This window comes from Halichondria panicea, chromosome 1 (genome assembly GCF_963675165.1).
Source record: "Halichondria panicea chromosome 1, odHalPani1.1, whole genome shotgun sequence".
Lineage (NCBI taxonomy): Eukaryota > Metazoa > Porifera > Demospongiae > Suberitida > Halichondriidae > Halichondria > Halichondria panicea.
Window position 1 is genome coordinate 6,930,310 of NC_087377.1, and position 21,900 is coordinate 6,952,209.

At 41.2% G+C, this 21,900-nt stretch overlaps 4 protein-coding genes and 1 long non-coding RNA gene across 15 annotated transcripts in view; 2 read left to right on the forward strand and 3 right to left on the reverse strand.

Moving 5' to 3' along the window:
• The window catches only part of LOC135339285 (uncharacterized), a gene marked incomplete in the record, with an annotated part of 254,087 nt that overhangs the window by 20,537 nt on the left and 211,650 nt on the right, over window positions 1–21,900 (reverse strand).
• The window catches only part of LOC135338765 (uncharacterized), a 55,190-nt gene that overhangs the window by 12,682 nt on the left and 20,608 nt on the right, over window positions 1–21,900 (forward strand). For all 9 annotated transcript variants that reach the window (XM_064534897.1, XM_064534889.1, XM_064534887.1 and 6 more), the window contains exons 3-9: window positions 5,365–5,471; window positions 5,529–5,813; window positions 5,876–6,175; window positions 6,219–6,292; window positions 6,345–6,516; window positions 7,246–7,557; window positions 7,666–7,980. In XM_064534897.1, the coding sequence (XP_064390967.1) occupies window positions 5,387–5,471; window positions 5,529–5,813; window positions 5,876–6,175; window positions 6,219–6,292; window positions 6,345–6,516; window positions 7,246–7,557; window positions 7,666–7,980 (1,543 nt within the window). In that variant the 5' untranslated portion in view covers window positions 5,365–5,386. The remainder of the gene's footprint in view (window positions 1–5,364; window positions 5,472–5,528; window positions 5,814–5,875; window positions 6,176–6,218; window positions 6,293–6,344; window positions 6,517–7,245; window positions 7,558–7,665; window positions 7,981–21,900) is intronic.
• Window positions 3,649–5,093, reverse strand: LOC135352410 (uncharacterized). The gene is made up of 3 exons (XR_010399781.1): window positions 4,794–5,093; window positions 4,097–4,183; window positions 3,649–3,938 (listed from the first exon to the last, which is right to left on the reverse strand). It is a non-coding gene; the product is annotated as an uncharacterized LOC135352410 (long non-coding RNA).
• On the reverse strand, window positions 12,155–13,108 carry LOC135342652 (uncharacterized). Its single transcript, XM_064539450.1, has 2 exons — window positions 12,784–13,108; window positions 12,155–12,396 (listed from the first exon to the last, which is right to left on the reverse strand). The coding sequence occupies exons 1-2, from the start codon at window positions 13,106–13,108 to the stop codon at window positions 12,155–12,157; spliced, it is 567 nt and encodes a 188-aa protein (XP_064395520.1).
• LOC135339015 (uncharacterized) lies at window positions 18,164–21,859 on the forward strand. Of its 3 annotated transcripts, XM_064535127.1 has the most exons (10): window positions 18,165–18,357; window positions 19,426–19,704; window positions 19,760–20,059; window positions 20,105–20,175; window positions 20,222–20,408; window positions 20,461–20,784; window positions 20,885–21,202; window positions 21,253–21,315; window positions 21,365–21,469; window positions 21,518–21,856. In XM_064535127.1, the coding sequence occupies exons 1-10, from the start codon at window positions 18,252–18,254 to the stop codon at window positions 21,778–21,780; spliced, it is 2,016 nt and encodes a 671-aa protein (XP_064391197.1). In that variant the 5' UTR covers window positions 18,165–18,251; the 3' UTR covers window positions 21,781–21,856. The 3 variants fall into 3 exon arrangements, with proteins under 3 accessions (XP_064391205.1, XP_064391197.1, XP_064391188.1); XM_064535135.1 differs by having other exon boundaries at window positions 18,164–18,357; window positions 19,403–19,704; window positions 21,365–21,859; XM_064535118.1 differs by having other exon boundaries at window positions 21,365–21,856.

Sequence of the window (21,900 nt, forward strand, 5' to 3'; positions counted from 1 at the left end):
ACATCTTGATACAAAAGCACGCACCCCCAAGCAGCTATATATAGGGTTAGGTACAGTCCACGCGGACACCTGGTGAATGTATCACCACTAATGGTAGCTAGGGTCCACCCAGACCCTTCTCACTTTGTTTGCCGCATGCAAACTCTACGAGTGGGTACTGATCGACCGTGATTATTATTAACAATCCGCACTTCTTTCTGTCCATGGCATCTTGATACAAGAGCACGCACCCCCAAGCAGCTGGGGGTAGGTACAGTCCACGCGGACACCTGGTGAATGCATCACCACTAATGGTATAGCTAGGGTCCTTCTTATTTTTGTTTACCGCATGCAAACTCCAAAAGTGGGAAATGACCGGCCATGATTATTATAAAATAAAATAAAAAATAAAATAAAATAAATAAAAATAAATAAATAAAATAAAATAAAGATGCACCTCTTTCTCATTGATACAAAAGCACGCACCCCCAAGCAGTTAGGGGTAGGTACAGGCCACATGGACACCTGGTGATAACGCATCACCACTAATAGCTAGGGTCCGCGTCGACCCTTCTCGGAGTGCATATGCACTTACACACATTATATTTTTCATGATGAGTATTTTGTTTGCCACTCTAAAAGTGGGAAATGATCGACCGTGATTATTATTAACAATCCGCACCTCGTTCGGTCCATGGCAATGGACGAAACCAACGCACCTCAATCATCGAGGGGTAGGTTCAGTCCACGCAGACACCTGGTGAACGCATCACCACTAATGGTAGCTAGGGTCCACGCGGACCCTCTCATTTTTATCGGGAAGGCAGGCACCTACTTACACACATTGTAATTATCACACATGGTAACTTTCATGATGAGCATTTTGCAGCATGCAAACTCTAAGAGTAGGTAATGATTGACCACGATTATTATTTAAAAACCAAAAGCTCGAGCCCGTGATCAGTAATGGCTTCGTCAGCAGAGCTCTCTTCTCACTCTTGCACCTAGTACAGAGCTAAGTAGAGTAGAAACACTCCATGGACAAGTTTGCTACGCGGGTGGATGCCATATCTACAGATATTATTGGTGTTAGCTGGAGTCCACGCGGACTCTTGGTGGATATCCTAAGGTCCACGCCCACTACACAATACTCACTTCTAACCCATAACCCCCAACGCAATGCTATACCAGGAGAACAGAGATTTCGCAGGCCAACCTAGCTGCTTTCGACAGGCAGCCGACTTGGGTAAAACTAGACGCTGGACTACGCAAATACATTCACCACGCAACTTCCTCATGCACTCTAGCATTCTGGTGCAGAGCTAACCGGCTGCTAATTAGAGTAGCAACACTCGTTGAACAAGTTTTGCTACGGCAATGGCACTCCAATTAAGCAAACTCGGGAACCAAGCATTGTTCACGAGCCAGGAAGGCGTGACTGGAGGCGTACTTTGTTGATCCTTGAGCAGTCTGCACAGACACACATATACAGAGTACACCGTATACCTCACTTGCGCATGCTCGCCACGGTAGTCAACGACTTTATCAGTTTGTCCACCTAAACATTGAAGCTCGTTCCGACACCACCTGGTGCATTTCCATACTATACACAACTACACGGACCCGTGGGGGTGCGCAGCACCCCATCCGCAGGGGGACGCCACATTTCAGGCAAAGAAATGATAGCTATTCTCATCGCCGCAATACCAACAAAATAAATAATTATAATAATCGATAGGGCCTGTCGATACGGTTTCACTCCGACATTACCATTACAGCAGTCGTAGCGTTGCTGGCTCTGTGTGTGATGACTCAACACATCTCTGCCGCTGGCCGGCAAACAACAAAACGCACACACCATTTGACCGCAAATAGCTCTCAATCACAAATTGGAAAGGGCATAAAAAACGCAATGGGCACGCTGCAAAACATCCTCCCCAAAACGGCAAATACACTCCTCAAACAGGGCACTCCCTCATGCGCCATCATATGCACATGCCTTGCCTTAATTCACGCGATTGGGTGAAATGACCATCCCGTCGGAGTCAGCATCCTCTCTCCTCGGTTTTAACGATGTGTCTGTCGACTGGGTCAGTTAAATGCTTCCTCAGAGTTTGTGTCTGTCCAGCGACAGCAGCAGTGCTGCTTCTATTTCTACTCGCGGACAGGCGTCCTCTCTCCAAACGAGATTTGTGCCCCATACTGTAGACTCACAGCTAGCTATTCAGCAGTAGGAACCCACACCTAAATTCATTTGTATACTTAGGTGACTTACATCCATACTTAATCGAGTTACTATAATTTTATAGTACTCCTTGGACTCAGATAAATTTATTCTCATTGGAGGGGGCTCGTACCCAGCTACTCACCTAATTTATTCCCTCGCCCTGGGGCTAATGATATTCATTGACCCAAATTAACCGCATGAATTCACAGCTATAATGGTATTTATTGACCCAAATTAACCGCCGCAGGGAATTTGCAGCTAATTATAATTTTATTTATTGACGTCCTCCTCCTACGCTGCTCCACCCCTCCATGCAACTCCCCATATAAAGCTGATGGGTAGTTTGAGGTATTATCGCTGATTGCCAATCACCGGTTTGTATTTTCTATTTAAAGCCCCCTTATTATATATTCGTATTTAAAGTATCCACTAAACTAAAAATGCTGGACAAAGTTTTCAGGCACCACAAGACATATAAAATAAAGTTCTTCAGTCTTAAAAAAAATGTGGGGGTGTGGCTGCACTTGTATGTTTTTCGGATTTTCGGTTATTCACTGTAACTTCACCCCCAAAGGTCACATATGACAAATTTCTTCAGCATGTAGCTTGTTTATAAGACAACATTCCTACGAAACTATCGATCATGCACTTGTACAAAAAATCAACGTAAAATCACAGAAACAGTCCTTAATTATCGACAATGGAGTACCGGTGAATAAAAAAAAAATGTGTCCAGTTGAAATCTATATATTAACTTGTCGTCTGATCGAAGTTTTGCTATTCATAATTAACCCTTATCAGAAAACCCTTATCAGAAAATTATAAACAGTTTATTGACTATAGAGTGCCTGTGTGTTTTAAATAAACAAATAAAAATGTGTCTAGTTGACGTTTTTGGTGATGGAGTTGCTGAAAAGAAAAAAAGAAAAAGCTAGGAGCTCTTTCTAGACACATTGAATTTATATCTTGGGCTGGCCCATATTTCTAAAGTGGAAGTTTCTTTATACTGTAAAAACGTCTATAATGCATGGTGCCAGTCCAAATTTTCTTGGCTCTACTCCAACCTGCAATTTGAACGTGGCCGCCACTCTAATGAAACACCGTCTAAATCTCATTTTCTTTTGTTGTACCTTTGTTAGACTTTACGGTACCCTACAGCATTATTCATGACCCGATCATTATTGTAGTTCTTGTGGATGGAGTCAGTGGCAACTATAGCCAGTCTAACAACTGCTTGTCTTGTGCATTGTAGATACGGTATTATAATTAAACGAGCATGTTGGCTTTAATTACCGGATTAGCAACTTCCAGAACTCGGAGCGAGTTTTGAGTATAAAAAGAGCTGCCGTGGGCGCGACCTTTGACCCCTAAATTTTCATTCAAGCCTTAGTAACGAGCTGTTTTTTCTCTTGCGCAAAATCGCTCAGAACCCACTCACTACACACTGTGAACACTAAAAAATATACACAAAGGAAAGGGAAATACATTCTTGGTAGTTTTTCTTTTTTACCAGAAGCAGAAACAAAAAACAAAAAAATAAAATAAATGGCTGACAAATACTTTATGTATATACAGCAAAAGGCAATGCACAATAAAGGAATCTTTTCAGCTCCAAGTCAGCTACAGTGAGCATACTCCAGGGCACGTTGTGGAAGAGTTAGGAAGCTTGCTTTCTTGCATAATAGACGGCATTGAAACTGTGCCATTGTGGAAATTCACCGAAAGTTTGATTCTGAAAAGGATTTATATGAATATCAGTACATCTATATCAAACAAATTCTTTACTACCATTTTAATAGGGCAAGTGGAGTGCATGCCACCAGATAGTGAGGCTCTCCTCCCTCCAGCAAAGAGCTAGGGATATATGCTTGATACAGAAGTAATACTTACATTTTATACATAGGTTGATGATGTATCCAGGGAGACTGTCAACAAGCAAAGGCAGTCGCAGTCCTTCAAAGCGTCCTTCAACGCGACCTGAGAAAAAAATGAATGTTACTGAAAGGGTGATGATGCCTCAGTGTAGGCAATGAAGCTACATGCAGTACCATTATTAATGAACACACTGTACATATAATTTACAACATTTTAGATGGATTCATCGGCCCTGGTGGATAATGCTTAATTCTTTTTATTTTACTTTATTCTCTCGTTATTCCCCTATTTGCTACACACAAGTTGTACTAGCTTTCAAAGTAAGCAAACATAATCATAAGCATTATTTTGCAAACCCAACTAATTGCAATTCAAGAAATAATTATGATTAGCAGCCTACAATAATTATACAGAAACTCTTCGAGCTTCATTTATCATCGAGCAGCTGTAACAGTCGATCTACACACACACAGACACACTACCGTATACCTTGCGCATGCCCAACTGAGGCATGACCGTATATATGAACGAACAAACTGCAAATAGATATTATACAAAGGTCTTTCCCTACAGACTTTCAACTCTCCTCTTCGTTACTTTATCCATGAAAATGAACAACAAGCGAAAAAGTGAAAAAGCGTTCGCAGGTTGATGAAGTCACATTACTTTATACTAGACTAGTACTTTTACTATAGACCTATGGACTACTTACTTGAGTTATTTATGTCCACATCTTCAACAACAGCATCAGTTTGTCAGATCCTTATGTTGGGCCAATGCATCTCTGGCAGCAAGATAACGCTTAGCACTGTCAATTATACCTACAAAGACTTGCTTGGTATCTTCAGTCTCGAACTTTAGCTCCTGTGGAACCCCCAGTTGGCTTCTTTTGAGGTTGAGAACAGACTTCAGTCTTGAAATAAACTTTGACAGCCATTTTTTGTTTTTAGTTTGTGTCTACTATCTCGTGAGAGAGCGGAAGAAGGCGTATCAAAAGAAGAATGTAAAAATGTAAAGAATGTGCATTATAACTGTCAAGGGCGTCTTTTTCAAGACTCAAGAATATTCAGCCATTTTGTCATTTTTTGGTTGCTTCTGGTCGGAGCTGCCCACGGTACGCCCTTTTATAGTCAGCGTGCTCGTTTAATAGATCAACATACATGTAGATATAAATCTAGATCTCTACAGCTATTGAATTTTGTCTTGGGCTGGCCTACACATGTATTTTTGACTTTAGTGGGTGGTATCCTAAAACATTAATTCATGAATCCTTATTCTTTTAGATTGTAATTGTAACTCTTGGGGATGGAGTCAGTGGCAACTACAACCAGCTGGACAATCGTCTTGTATGTTTCAGTTGGGCAGCTTCTTATAGCCACACCTATTGAAGGTATGATACACCTGTGTCATTTTACATATCATGCGATGTATGTCGTAATTTATACAGCCCTGAAGTTTTCAATTGAGCCCGAGTCAGTGGTACAAGCCGAGGGATTATTGGCAAAGTTTGAGTGCTTGTCTCCTGATGCAATATCTCATGCTTGGTTTGTGAATGACAGACCGTCTACTAGCTCTGACTTCTCATCGGAAATCGAAGTAGTTAGAGGCACTTCAGGTCGTCCCTCAGTGCTGACCATCCCAGCCAGCTCACAGTTCAACAACAGTGTCGTTCAGTGTGCAGCATTTTTACTGAGTGGTGGAGTCTTATCAAGGAGTGCAACCTTGATAGTTGGTGAGTGCACGGTATATTTGTAGACTGTATACTATGCTTACTTACTATGCTTCTTTTCTCAGAGCGTGTATCTATTGAGGTGGTGAATAATGAAACCAGCATTACCATCTCTGTGACGAATAACTTCACTATGAAAACCCTCACCTTCCGTGTGCACATCTCTCTCACTACTCTGGGCACTAATGAGATGGTTGCACTCCCTCCTCTAAATGGTGGACAAAATCAAGTGCAGTTTAATTACAGACAACCTGACAACCACACTGTCTGTGATATATTCACCTTCATTGTGACTCCATTTAGTGAGTCAGGAATGGAAGGAAGATCCAGTGAACCAGTCACTGGGTTCTTTACAACAGTAACAGGTACTGTCAATGTTTTATTAATCGTACTTGACAATTACCACAGATAATAACAATGTCGCTCCCCTCATCAGTCAGGGAGGAAATGTGTTGAGGAAAATAGTACATCTCGGTGATATGGTAAGATAATACGTAGTGACTGTAAAAACCGTTTATTCAGCGCACCTCTTAGGTACCCAACTGTACCAACTTCACCTCCTACCAAGTGAACACTGACGTATTGGAACCCATCAGAGACCCCCAAGTGATATATTTATCTCTTCCCACTGACCAGATAATCAACATTTCTGTGACACTTACTTCGATCACAGGGGTGCGTCTCATATTCAAGGACATGCTAATCAGTAAGTTGTGTTATTCAGGAATAGTATAAAGCCCTGTTTACACGACACCTACATGTAATCTGGGTCAGATTTTTCTAAGTAGTGGGCATAGTAAAACAACCACTAATTGCATTTGCGCAAACATTGGCTGATGGAAGCTACAGCACAAACATGTACAACACCTCAGAATTAGCCCTTTGTGTTTACTCACAACTACATGTAAGAGGTACGACAGCATCTCGTGATCTCTTTTCATTGCATTCTATATGTTTGACTTTAGTTTTCAATGTAGTGTATTCCCCATAATAATTCTGTTATTCTGTGACTAATGCTCAAAGTCAAGGGTCAAACGGTTTTCGTTGCTAAACCCCAGTGAACCCCTATTCAGTCACGAGATATACTTGCTACAAGAGGTGAGAGCACTGCACCATAAATATCGACGAGTTCCAACCAGGACCTCAGCTGAAGAAACACTATAGCTATAATTATAGCCATAGAGATCTTGAGCAATACATCAAGCTAGCTAAACAGTCAGTTAAAAACGTTTTACCAGCCTAGAGTTTGTCGTGGCAAGGTCGCGGTAAGCTGCCGGCTAAGCAAATGTCATCACAAAGGAATTAAATTTTAAAAAGTGTCGTATCTCTCTGCTCTAGAGGTAGGTTGGCTAATCCGGAGCCTGTTTACACAAATGCAGATAGGTTTAATCTCGATGCTTTACATGCTGATTTTGATTTACAATGATTTCCACAGGAACAACTGATGTTCAAAATTTGAGTGTGGACGTTTGCCCTAAAGGAAACTGTGCAAGAATTGAGTATGTTGAAGGTACCCTCTCTCCCGGAGCTCTCGTCTGTGTGATACGTATCACTGATGGAGAGTTGGATTTTCAAAGCATGAGACTAGTGCCAATTCGACGGAATATGAGTAACAATTTTACCATCCCGGTGGCTGTTAGTGGAAATTACAGTGTGGTTGCATTTGACCTTGAGAACAACAGTATGAGTGTACCAAGAATGCCCATATCTGTGGCGGCCGACAATGAAACTATGTTTTTGAGCGATAGTGAGTCAACTAGTGTGTCAGTGTTGTACATGTACATTCGTTTGTGGTGTGCGTTTTATAGTATGAGCTCGAACTATTTTACTTGTTGTTGAGTTCCCATTTCCTCAGAATCTTCAACTGAACCAAGTTTTCCACCTAATTCTGAGGGCATTACTGTCACTAAACTATCAAATGAAAGTACTGAAGTGACCTGTACTACCTCTGGCCAGAGTTGTCTAGCGTTGTTTCAATCTAAAACCTCTCCAACCTCTCTTAATCCGATGGTGATGATTAGTCTTAATGAACCACCTAATGACAGAACCACTGTCACTCTTAATACCACTTCTGATGTTTATGTGGTAGTGTACACTTGGAACAGTGATTCTGGTGAGACCATCTTTGATGGGAAGGTATCCTTCATTAGTCAATTGGAGCTACCAACTAGTAAGCCAAGAGTTAGTTTCAGTTTCAGGATTGTATGCGTTCCATTCCTTCCATTCCTGTTGCAGGTCCTCCCCCTGCACAATCACCTCCTGATAGTACGGAATCTCCATCATCATCATCGTCTTCACCTCAACCTCCACTGCTCATAGGTAAGCAAGTACTGTTGATTGCGTTTCATAATTATTGCCCATTTTAGTCGTGACCTCTCTCTCTGCAGTCATTGTTGCTATTGTGATCCTGGTCATAGCCTCGACTCCAGCCCCTTGAATAGAGGGCCTGGTATTTACTGTTGGCGCGTGGGTGGACAATTAATTTATTATTTACCGTATTTTATCTCATTTAACGTTAAAACAGTATTTTATCTTATTGTGATAAAGAACAGAAAAGAAAAAGGAGAGGCTACCTCTCTGTATACAGCGAAGTAAAATCTGTAGATTTATTCATTAACTTGAGGCTCGGATCGGATACACACTCAGGCGACAAGTTAATCTCATAAGAAATTAGTTAAACCTGTGGGTAAAAAATAAATGTGGATAAGTACAGTGGCTGTGACGTAACATAATGTGAGGACTACTTATTGATTTACACAATAGATTTACCATTGAAAGCACTATCCATTAATACACACTCCAGCAGCAAGTCCGGATACACACTCAAGCAACAAGTCCCTTGGATCGGATACACACAAGTCCCTCGGATTGTAAACACATTCAGGCCACACAGTTCTCAGATCAGATACCATGTACTTAATACTCTGTGACCAATTTTTGGCAAATGTCACAACAATACTTCCTTCCAGAGAGAATGGCACTGAACGTCGAACAGACACACCAACACTTTGAAGATGGCTTCACTCAGAGAAACAAGAGGAGAAATCACCATCACAACACTTCTTTCAGAGAGAGGTGCACTGGTCCTGTCAAGCTTCACATCAATCAAGAAAGGGAGTGTCTGGAAAGCAGATGGACTTGCTCTGGGACTTGCCATAGCCGGCCGGTACGGTACCCACATGTTTACCACCGTACAGACACTTCAACGCCTCCAGCTGCTTGTCTTTCAAGACTAGACCTGGTTTTCCAACACAGGATAACGCGTACGCGAGAGCAGAAGAGAAGGTAGCAGCCATTACACAACTTGGACTAGATTTCTTTTTTCCATGACATCATTATAAATGAAACGGATATCAATGTTTTACAACTAAATGCGGAATAAAAATACTGATAAATATACTACAATTTACGATTACCAAGATTCTTGGTAATTCTGGCGCATGCGTAAAAACTTAAACACCTCTTTGGGAGAGTCAGCATAGCCCTTTGGCGAGGGAACGCTCATTCACAGGTCACCAACTCTATCACCTGTGCTTGATGGGCATACCTAAACTTACTATAATAATGCTAGTTTGTTCTTCACATCTTTACCTTACTTAGATTTCGATTTATATCTGTCTACCCGTTTGTACTTACCTTACCTACTCGTTTCGCCATAAAGGCTTAAAAAAAAAAAAAAAAATCGAGGCTATCCTGGTCATTGCGATAATTGTCATCATTGTTATTCTGCATCAAGTGAAGAAAGGCAAACGAGGCAGAGGTGTCGCATTCCAGCTACAATCATTGTCAATTAGAAAGGTGATGAAATGTGCTGCTCCCATGATTAGGTCACCACGTACGTGTAGTGTAGCTTAAATGGCTTAAAAGCAGCTATGATTATAATTATACCAAAGTGCTAAAAACGTACAAAAGTGCTGCCAATCCTAGTTAAAGCCTACTGGTTTTTAACAATAGTGTGAACATTTCGTGCTATTTGGTCAAATGACGTTGTGTCTTCTGTTAGCTAAGCATTTAATTTTCATGGAGGATTGCGAACCCACGAAAACAGTGAAAATTAAGCCCCTCGATTTCGTGCTATCGAATTAGTAAAATATTTTGCTGGTGAATAACCTTTGCGAATGAGCCAAATCGATCAGTAGAAAAATTGACCCTTTGCGATCTAACTATTGCGTTCTGGTACAAATTTAGGTTTTGCGATTTTATTGGTGCGAATTGTTCCCTTGCTAAGTTTGCATATGTTTGATGCTCGCAAAACATTCTAGTAATACGGTACACGATACATACATGTATAACTTGAACTCTCTTACCGGCTGACTATATAATTCTTGCTATTTGTTAGCCTCGATTCCAGGCCACTCTCAATTGAGAAAGACGGCCTGGTATACACTGTCTGCGCATGCGTTAATCTTGGGGATCGAGATATCTTAGTAAATTAGTCAGTATAATTATTGTGTATATTTTATAATGATGTCATTGCACAAATCACAGCAGTTTTAATAAGCTACTTACAACATTTATGGCCTAGACTAGTGACTATTTTTGTTGTGATGGCTTCTACTTTTGTTTTGCTCCTGCTCAAGCTCTCTCCAGTGTTGAAAAGTAAGGTTATGTCTTCTTTTGTACTGTGGTTGAGTGGTGGGCATTTTTCTTTCAGTACTGACCGGCTCTGGTAAGTCTACTTGCTTCCAGACGCTTGTTTGATGCCATCTCAGTAAGATCCGTGCTCTTTGTATGAGCCTAGAGTTGTGATGGCGATTTCTCTCCCTTGACACTAATAGTTAATCATAGATAGAAGAGTAAGAGGGATCGATTGGAAACGGAAGTAGTGCACGTAATGATTTTACTTTGAATCTGCAGTAAAACCTCGAAAACTATCCGCGTTACGCCCTATAATCGAGGCTATTTTGCCGGGTAACTCGCTCAAAATAAGAAAGTTGTGTTTCCTCGAGACATCATCTCTTTCAGCACTTTATAACATGCCCAGTCTGTGAACCACGTGTAGTACTTGCTAATGACTGACCACACCCAGTAAACAGGGGCATTCCTGTAAAGTTATAAGCGAACAGCTGCTAGTCTTGTATTGCTAAAACGTGGAAACGTGCTACTGCGGTATAAACCTTTAAATATGAGTGAGTTGCACTGGCTGAGCACATTTGCTTGTCGTTTATTATGCACAGTGTGTAGGAATAGGCCATCAGCTTTGGCTAGCCGGACCACGCTCATCTACAGCTTTGGCTTAATTGTTGACACAGCCTCGATTAAACCACGGGTAAAGCGGATGTTACAAGAGGGTACTTCCGTTTCCAATCCCTCTTCCTCTTCTATCTATGGTTTAATCAACCACGTGGGTGACCATATATAGTACTAAAGTAAATTACAAAGATAACAAATTTACTATTGAATCCACCCACGTGCAAACGGTGGTTATACCAGGCCCTCTGGTGAGAGGGGCTGGGATCGAGGCTAGCTATTTGTGTGTCTTTAGGTAACCTATATAATTATGACTGCATGAGCATTAATTACATAACGAGTGATCAAGCTGGCGCTTTGCTAATGCCTCTCGCCATGTTTGCTTTCGCTCAAAAAGTGTTAATAGACTAGAAGAAAGTACCTTAACTGACTTAAAGACTTGTGCATCCACTGTAATTATATCTATTGTATTATAACTGAGAAGAAAAGACTTGTGTACATGCATCTATTGTATATGTAGTGTTTGTAGCTTACCAGGACCTCAAGAAAAAGAAGTATTCTGCCAGGATCTCTCTGGGTTAAAATGGATTATCTCACTTCTTTTTTATCTTTCTTGCCTCCAGTTTTGGAGAGTAGCCCCAAAGTTCAGAATTAATAATTATTGTCACGAGATGAGCTCCACCCTCAGGTGGAGTTCAGAGGAGGTTTGACACGATCATGTGTACCACTTTTTTTGCTGAGCTGGCACAAAAATGGACAATGAGTTCTATGTAAACTTCTAGCTGGTGTTGCACGGTCATTAGAGACTGAAGGAAAACTTTATGTACCTCTCTGGCTTCTTTTGATATAAAACTTTGATTAACCAACCCGATCCCCTCTATTCTGGCGAGTTATCAGTGCATACAGTGTTTACTAGATTCTTGAGTGACAGCCAGTACAATGCAAGCTGCATACAGCACTGCTAAACTATACTCTACCCTATAGTCTAGCTAATCTTGGTCCAGCCAGACAACAGACACAGCTAGTCAGGTGTTACAAGTCAGCAAAGCAAGAGTATCCATAACTTTTTTATTACAGTTATTCGGTATCTATGGTAACGTGAGCTTAACGCAAGCTGTGGATATAGTGTAGGATCCATTCCTGCACATGGGCATCTAAAGGCCAAACGAGACCAAGCAGCAGACCGCAGAGGTCCTTATAGTGATGTGAGCTCTCACGCTAATCGGAGTAACAGCTATGAGAGCCTCTCTGGGTGAGGAGAGAGTTGGGCAGGTTGACAAGAAGTGGGAGGGTGATTCATCTTCTAGGTTGCAGAGTTTGCAAATTGCATCACCCGGTGCGGCATTTGTTGTCCTGTATCTAAACCTTAATGCATCTAGTTCTAGGCCATCACAGCCTGTAAGAAGTCTAATTCTGAAGTTAGAGGGGCCATAAAGTGATCTATCTTTCAGTGAGCACGACCACAACTGGGAGGGCTTCCCAAGATGAGCAGGCAGAGATGATATCTGGAGGTGAGAGCAGGAGTCCACCAGATTGACATGCTGTCCAATGAGCAATGACTTTTTCGCTGTTGCTTTGAAAGAGTCTTTATTTTTCCCATACAAAACCATGGTGGAAATTGGCGGGAAAGAATGGGTTGAGTCTAGGGAGGACCAAGTCTTGAGTAGGCCAGAGGCAGTGTCCAGGAGCAGCCTTTCCATGCACCCATCAGTATTTGCTTAGGAAGGTCTTCTGTTGACATGCATACAATAGAGTTGACAAAGCAAAGCTGCCTGCAGTCTACCAGAGAGGAATCGGATAAGACTTGTGAGTGCTAGCGAGGGACATCTGGTAGGGAGGCCCTGAATCGTATGTAGGATTTTTCTATGGATTCTTTCCAACATTGTTAGGTCAGTTTTTGTGAGGGACCAAAGCTCTGACCCGTAGAGCGTAACTGGGAGGCAGAGAGATGAGTACAATTTGTGAGATGTGATGGGGTGAAGATAGTTGGGCGGAGTCCAACCACTGGCGCAGTGGTTGGGTATCACGACAATATACGTTTTTGTTCCACTGGTACTTGACTCTACTTGAGGCAGAGTATAAATATCGTAAGTGGCTGACAACCGCATCGCTCAGGGGTGCGATATAAAGAAATTAATAATTATTTGTCTATAGCTTGACTACATCTAGCTATAGCTGTTTTAGGTTGCAAGAAAGACCCCAGAGTTCTTTAGAGAAAGTAGAAGGATACTGCAGCCTGTAATACAACATGTACAAGATTTAGCAGAGGCAGAAATAATTATTGCCTTGTCAGCAAAATTGAGCTGTAAGGTTTCCCACTTGAACGCTGCAATCTGATTGGGCTGCAAGTTGTCTGCAGTTGGAACAAAAACGTATATTGTTGTGATACCCAACTATTGCGCCAGTGGTTGGACTCTGCCCAACTAGGGTGAAGGCGGCCAAACCTTGCACCAACCGAATTATAAGTTGAATAGAAACTTTGTGCGAACAGATGATGCTACAAAAGATTCTAAAGTGGCCTAAAGTGTGAGTGAAACTAGCCGTAACTCAAGAAAGTAGCTAATCCACGAATCAAAATCCAAGAGATTGTGGCTAGAAGCCTATAGAAGTTGTTAGTTTTCATCGCATTGCAACAGTTGAGCAGTTACAGCTGGAACAGACACACAGACAGACAGACACTGTCAGTTTTACCGTATTCCTCGTGCACGTGCGGCTATGCCTCGAGGCATAAGTAGGGGGTGCTGGAAGCATTGTGTGGGGCAAGCCTAGTCTTAGCGAAAAGAAGATGTAGACTGGCGGCGACAGCCCCTGGCGTGCGTATATAGCGCGAGGGACTGGCAAACTGCCTATCAGTAACTCGTCTCAGCTGCAACGAGCATTGCAGCCTATCAGATTGCTCAACATCATATTAGCCCTGTAATTGTAACCACACTTACACTTCAGGGGATTCAATAGTAACTAAATTTTAACCACATTATCTATAATGATATTCATGTTTGGTAGTGTCATATGATCTATACACTTCCGCTGAGACGAGTGACATATAGGCAGTTGGCCATGCAGTCGCTCACGCAGAGAAGATGTTCCCCTCGTCTGTGCCTTTCCCTTGCCAGCCTCTGTTGTCTGTCGTTTCATTAGCGCGTGCTTCTTGACGACGTTCCCTGGCCTGGTATTGCTAGCCTCTCGTTTAATTATGTCGTGCCTCTTCTAATCCAATGGTGTTGCCAGCCTCTCGTTTCATTATGTCGTGCCTCTTGTCGACACTCCCTAGCCCTGGCCTGGTCTGTTGGATTATAGATAGAAGAGTAATGGTTGGAGAATGCTGTTGTTGACCTGTATCACTTTCATCCATAGTACCAGTTTACTTGTCGCTGGTTTACTATATAAAGAGTTTGCTTTACTTGCTTGTACAAAATCAGGAGTGTATCTAACAACAAGCGATCGTCACGCTAAAAAGCTTCGCTCTGCTTCGTTGCAAAAGTAATGCAAATGCAGCGATCGTCACACTAAAGAGCTACAGACGGATATAAAGCAGACGGATATCCGGTCGCTGAGCTCTCTCTGCAGTACTCGAACCTATGGGACTCGTCTCAGGGCTCACTCCAATTATTCACAATGGTACAAATACTACTCCCGTAGTGCATTTTAGAGAGGTGATACCTTAAGGTGACATATTTCCCACCTACTACACTTTTGCTATATAGCCTCGTTCCCAGGCCTTACTTTTTCTTGCTGTTGTCACTGTTCATCCATAAATCACAAGAAAGACATAGTGAGGCAGCAAAGAAAGAAATGGGCGTACAGTTAAGGCCTGGTTTGGGAAATCGCGTGATCCACAAGGATTTTTATGAACGTGGGCGAAATGTAGCCCACAATCGTGACGTAAGGTATTCTCCCACGCATTCAGAGTTAATAAAACTGTACTGAGACAACCACCCAAGCTGTGCTGCAAGTCAGATCAGAGAACCAGCGTGGCCAGCTCTGCATGGTGGCAGTAGCTACCTGCTATATGATAATGATGACTAAGCTATTCTTGATCTATACTAGCATGTATAAAGACACAAGAAAAGGTAATAGTCTGATAGAATCTGAACACACAATCTAGACTAGTAGATCATCTAGCTAAGCCTAAGGTATATAGCTAGCTATAGTGCTTGCAAACTTCCAGTTCCAAGTCCATGTCCAGCTTGCTGCAGGCAAAGTTTTATTAGTCATAGATATCTGCGTGGGCAGTCCAACATCTCTAGCTCAACATCTCTAGCTCATTGTCACCCTTCTACCACCCTTCTACCCTCACACGACTTCCCGATACAGGCTCTCCTTTTTCCTAACTCTATGTCTATTTCTTTCTTTATTCCTCCAATTAATACCGTATTTTATCTCATTGAAAGATTAAGACAGTATTTTATCTTATTGAACGATTGTGATAAAGAACAGAAAAAGGAGAGCCTGTGTAGAGGCTACACTTTTGCTATGTAGTCTAGTGGGGTTTAACTGTCATAAATTGGCACCTCAGGGCTACAAGGGAAACGAGTGTTGCAAGCGTGCGCTTGCTAATGCCTCTCGCCATGTTTTTGCTTTCGCTCAAAAGTATTAGAGTGTTATAGAAGAGGTAAATAATTTGCAATGTGCTTTGATTGTTTCACAAGAAAGGGGTGTTCACAGTTACTAGTGTATACTGATCGTCTTAAAATAATGGCCTGTAGCCAAACAGTGGGAGCAAACCTTTGTCAAAGGCATAATTATAGTCAGTATATAATAGTCCAGTACAATTCAACCACAGAATTAAATCAACGATACTGAAGTAACTGCATGTTATTTAAATGGCCTGTAGCCAAACAGTGGGAGCAAACCTTTGTCAAAGGCACAGACTAAGAGAGAATTTACAGTAGTATAGCACAGACAGTATAGTATATAAACAAGCAGAAAGTGTGTATCTATCTATACTAATACTGAGAAGAAAAGACTTGTGTATACATGTATCTATTGTTACCAGTTATTGGTATAGGTGTAGAGATTTCTAATTATAGTATAGTAAATGCAACCTAATACTTAGAATGCATGGAAGGTCAACATTCCCAGCTCTTTGCAACTGTAGGCCCTCGATCCCCCTAATCTCGACCACCTGCTGCTACAAGAGGAGATAATAGGGCTGGGGCTGAAGAATAACAGAATAGCTTCTGGAGCATTCGGGATAATCTACAGAGTGAATCAGCAAGACGTACGCTGCAAAGAAACCTCGTCCTCCTGCAAATTCACGTAAACTTACGAATAAAAAAAGACAAATTTCGGACGGTTTTCAACAAGAATGTTTGGTTTCGAGCACATTAATTGAACCATCCTAACATTGTGAACTTTGTTGGAGTGCATTATGGATGCCATAGAAACGACGTTAGCCTAATCACAGAGCTGCATGTTGTATTTAGATTTGGCATCGTACATTCAAACACCCTGAAAACATGATGGAACTATTTGCTCAAGTGCGCGTCTTACATGATGTCTCGAATGGTCTACAGTATCTTCATAACCCGGCTGACACCAGGAATCATTCATGGGGACCTAACAGCTTCAAACATTATGCTCACAAAACAGCTGACAGCCAAAATCGGAGACTTTGGCTTGTTTGGGTACACAGACCCAAACTTCAGTAGCGTCAGAACAATGACGCAAGGGTACCACGAGTATATGCCACCAGAGTGTCAGCCTGTTTTCACCACTAAATTGGACATTTTCTCATTTGGTGTTCTCACGATACACACTGTGATTCATGAAATACCTTGGCTGATCTGGGCTGAAGGCTGCTCATGGTCAGATGAGAGGAGGAGGGAAGGAAAGATGGAGCTTACGAAACGAGCTGAGCCTATATATAGTATCATGGGTGATGATCACAGTTTTTATCCTCTTGTTGTTCGCTGTCTCCATGACAGCTATGATCAGAGACCAACAGCAATAGAGTTGATTGACTTCATGTCACAATTGAAGGTATTATTATTGTCTCAGTCATTATCATCTATAATCAACAGTAGCTCTACTGTAATTATAAATACCATTGTATACATATAATTTGCATGCAGGTTTGTGAAAGAACAGAACCGAAGATTCCGATCAAGTTTCGAGTGAGACATCATCAGCTAGGGGATCACAGGATGAATTTAATGCTTCAAGTGAACCAGAGATTGCTGTTCTACCAATATACATCAGTCTGCCAGGACGAATTTTGAGAGAAGTACTCAGTTTGTTTACTAGTTTGGGTGGTTTATTTAACTCAACGGAGACCAATGTCGATGAACAATGATGTTATAGACATTGAAGTGCAGAGCTAAAACATTATGACACCATTCGTAAAAGTTACAGTTCCAAGCGTAGCGTTTTGTGCAATCGCAAGGTGAGAAGACAACATGCATACTTCAGTTTTGCATTAAACTTCCGGTGCAGTTTTTAGTCGCTCTTTTCATCTTGTAATACGTAACATGCAGTTCTTGACCTATATATAAATATTAGCACGTCGCATGGCTTGCAATCGTTGCATGCATGGTCGATCATGTGTGTAGCAAACACTTTCCAAATCCAGGTTCTAACCCTGGCTCGGGCATTATTATAAAGAGCACTAAACACCGAAGCCATCATCAGGCACTGTCTCTATAAGCTACCATTGGCAAGTGGAATGACCTGTAAGCAACCCTGCATGGCATAAACTGTTTTTTCATAATCAGTTGTAATTAAGAAGTACGTTGAATCCACAAACAACAGATGTGTTGTCTTTTTTAATACGTCTATGTGGTACTGTATACTTGCATGGAACAATACATGGAGAGTCCATCATCTTTGATGGCCAGGGGGGGTCTTTCATTATTCGACTGCAACTATAGATTCTAGTAAGGTTTTTTTATTTCAAAATTGTCACTTGCTTCTTTTACTATACCCATAGGAGCTGTCACATTTAGTGGCATGCGCAATCAAATGGAGAGCATTGAGCCAGTTCAGGGAAAAGCAGGTCGTGCAGATTATGTCAACACAACTGAAGTTTATGTACCCTATATACCATGCAGATTAATGTTATGCGTGTGTTGCATAGGGACTATTTATCTATACACAGTTGTATATTATAGTATTAAAACTGAAACTCAAATTACAGACACTAGGGAGTTAGGTTGCAAACTTATATCTTTAGATCTATACCAGTTCCTAGTCAATATTTAAGATAGCCAACATGCCTATATAGCCTTCTGATTAGGTGAGTGTATATTATCTATGCAGCAGCAACCAAGTATTTCACTTCTATATGCTTTGATGGGTGATTACACGAGTTTGACATTTTCTTTCTTGTTGCTTGGGACATTCACCAAAGCTGTAACAGGTAAATTACAAGTACTATAATATATAATATAGAGCTATGCACAGTCTACAAAATATTTTCTTAAGTTGTATATATATACTACTTGAATGGACACACACAATAATTATGTTGACATGCCACTCACTGTCAGAGTGATACCCCTGATTATTGTCACAATTTTTCTCCATATCAAAAGTATAGTGCATGATGTACATGCAGGAAAATGGTGTGTATCCTTTCCACTCATTTTTAAGTAGATCATATACATGTACATGACAGTAGGTACAGGAAAAGGAATCTAATCGGTGCACGTAACCATTTTATATTTCATGCATTTTATATTTCATGCAGAAGCCTTGACGGCTTAATTTTTGCCGGGTAACTCGCTTGAAATAAAGTTTTCTCAAGACATTTATCTCGTGCTCTTCTGTGAGCCACGCGTGTGTAGCACTATACTAATGACTGAAAACATACAGTGAAAGGAGATTATGTTTTAAGATGTATAAGAGTACACTGGCTATACAACTACTATTATTATATACACAAAATCCTGACAATAGTTATTATACGTTAGTTTGCGCCCGAGGGAATACATACAACTGCACGAGGTAGTACCAAGGGAGTATAAAAGAAGAGAGAGCATGCAACTCCACTATCAGTGCACGTAGCTAGCAGAGTTCAAACGTGGGCGGAGGAATGTGTGCATTTGCATGAAGTGCTAAAAATAGAAATTTCTATTTTTAGCATTTCATGCACAGTCATGCACATTCATCCGCCCACGTTTGAACTCTGCTCATATAGGAGTTGCATGCCCTCTCTTCTTTTTTACGCCCTCGGTAGTACAATAACGATACACACACAGATATCCATGGTACAGGTAATAGTTGTACCATGGATATCAAGGGTGTATTGGATTTGTACTATCGAGGGCAATTCTATGTATTCCCCGAGGGGATACATACAACTGCACGAGGTAATACAGTATCCAGTTTGCTTGTAGTTTCTTTTGAAACTTTTATCACCTTTGTACTGTGACGCCCTTGGTATACTGTATAATATTATATAGGTCTATCATGCACACATGCACAGCCCAGCAGTTTGCAATTGAGCCTGAGTCAGTGGTACAATCCGAGGGATTGTTGGCAGAGTTTGAGTGCCTGTCTCCTGGAATACTAGCTCATGCTTGGTTTGTGAATGGCATAGCGTCTACAAGTCTTACATCTGAAATCAGAGTAGTTGCAGGAAGTGAAGGTCGTCCCTCAGTGCTGACCATTCCAGCTAGCTCACAGTACAACAATAGTGTCCTACAGTGTGCAGCAATTTCAGTGAGTGGTGGAGTCTTTTCAAGGAATGCAACATTGATAGTTGGTGAGTGGTAAATGTACAACGAGTATACCTTGAGTTGCTATGCTTGTTTTCTCAGAGCGTGTATCTATAGAGGTGGTAAATAGTCCAACCAACATTGCGGTTACCGTGACGAATAACTTCACTATGAAAACCCTCACCTTCCGTGTGCACATCTCTCTCACTACTCTGGGCACTAATGAGATGGTTGCACTCCCTCCTCTAAATGGTGGACAAAATCAAGCACGATTTAATTATAGACAACCTGATAACCACACCATCTGTGATATATTCACCTTCACTGTGATTCCATTTAGTGAGTCAGGAATAGAAGGAAGATCCAGTGAACCAGTCACTGGGTTCTTTACAACAGTATCAGGTACTGTGAATGTTTTTGTTTATTTGCTACAATAACCATGCAAAGGTGGTAATGTCACTCCCCTCATCAGTCAGGGAGAAAATGTGTTGAGAAAAATTGTATATATTGGTGGCATGGTAAGATATTGACTGTAAAGAAGCAACTATATTCAGCACCTCTCAGGTACCCAACTGTACCAGTTTCACTTCCTACCAAGTTATCTCAGAAATTTTATCAGCACCCATCCGTAAGACCATTGAAGACCCTCTAATGATAAATTTCTCTCTTCCCACTGACCAAAGAACCAACATCTGTGTGACACTCACTTCGATTATGGGTGTACATCTCATATTCCAGAACATACCAATTAGTAAGTCGTGTAGATAAAGTTTATATAGCTAACATGATTTCGATTTCTTTAGTTACAACTGATATTCAAGATTTGATTGTAAACGTTTGCCCTCAAGAAAACTGTGTTAGTGTGAGCATTGTGTATGTTGAACATACCCTCTCTCCCGGAGCTATGGTTTGTGTGATACGTCTATTATCTGATGTCTCACTGGACTTTACAAGCATTAAAATAGAGACGATTCGACGAAATACGAATAACAATTTTACCATCCCTGTGGCTCGCAGTGGATTATACAGAGTGATTGCCTTTGACCTCGAGAACAACAACAATATACATGTACCAAGAATACCCATCTCCATAGCAGCCGACAGTGAAACTACGTTTGTAAGCAATAGTAAGTATACTATACTAGACCATGCAGAGTTGGATTTCATGTGAAAATGTATATATATAGTTACATGCATAACAATATTAGGGTTTACTCAATTTCTCAGAATCTTCCACTGAACCAAATTCTCCACCTAATTCTGAGGACATCACTGTCACCAGACTACCAAATGGAAGTGCTGAAGTGACTTGCACTATTTCTGACCAGAGTAATTGTCTAGTGTTGGTTCTGTCTACAAAATCTCCTACTTCTCTTGATCCGATGGTGGTGATTGGTTTTATTGAACCACCTAATGACAGAACCACTGTCACTCTTAATGCCACTTCCGATGTTTATGTTGTAGTATACACCTGGAATAGTGATTCTGATGAGACCATCTTTGATGGACAAGTATCTTTCATTAGCCGACTAGAACAACCAACTAGTAAGGCAGTTTCAGAATTGTATATATGCGCTCTATTCTTGCTGTTGCAGGTCCTCCACTTTCACTATCACCTCCAGTTCCAATGCAAAATTTAATAGTACTAACAATAGCAGGTGAATGATGGCAATTCATGGCTGTTTGTGTATTTTGTCTGTTATAAAGGTATCATAACTGTGGTCGTGGTGCTGCTTCTCCTGGTAGTCACCGTAACTATCGTTGTAGCCATGGTTATTGTGAAGAGGAAACAAAGCTGTTCTACATGTAGAGGTGAAATTATTAATAAAAATGGTCATGTTACTTCTTCCATGCATGCAGATGAGGTTCCAGAATCAGATGGACGAGTGGATTGGTCATCAACATTTGCAGGAATTGAGCAGCCCAACGAAGCTTATGCTACAGTACTCATGAAAAACATTGCCTATGAGCAAATAAAGAAACCACGGGGACAGAGGATCGATGACTCACAAGCCCCGGTAGCTGCAGAGGGAGAGTATGAAAGCATTGAGCCAGTTCATCAGTACGAGGAAGTGTTGCCTCAGGGGAAAGCAAGTCGTGCAAACTACGTGGACATCAACTGACAAATGTATGGTACCCCACCAAATTCAAAAATGTTTACGTGTGTCGCATAATTATAATATTAATTTTATCTGCAGTTATAATTATGTGTGAAACTATTGTACAACAGGAACTCAAAGTTT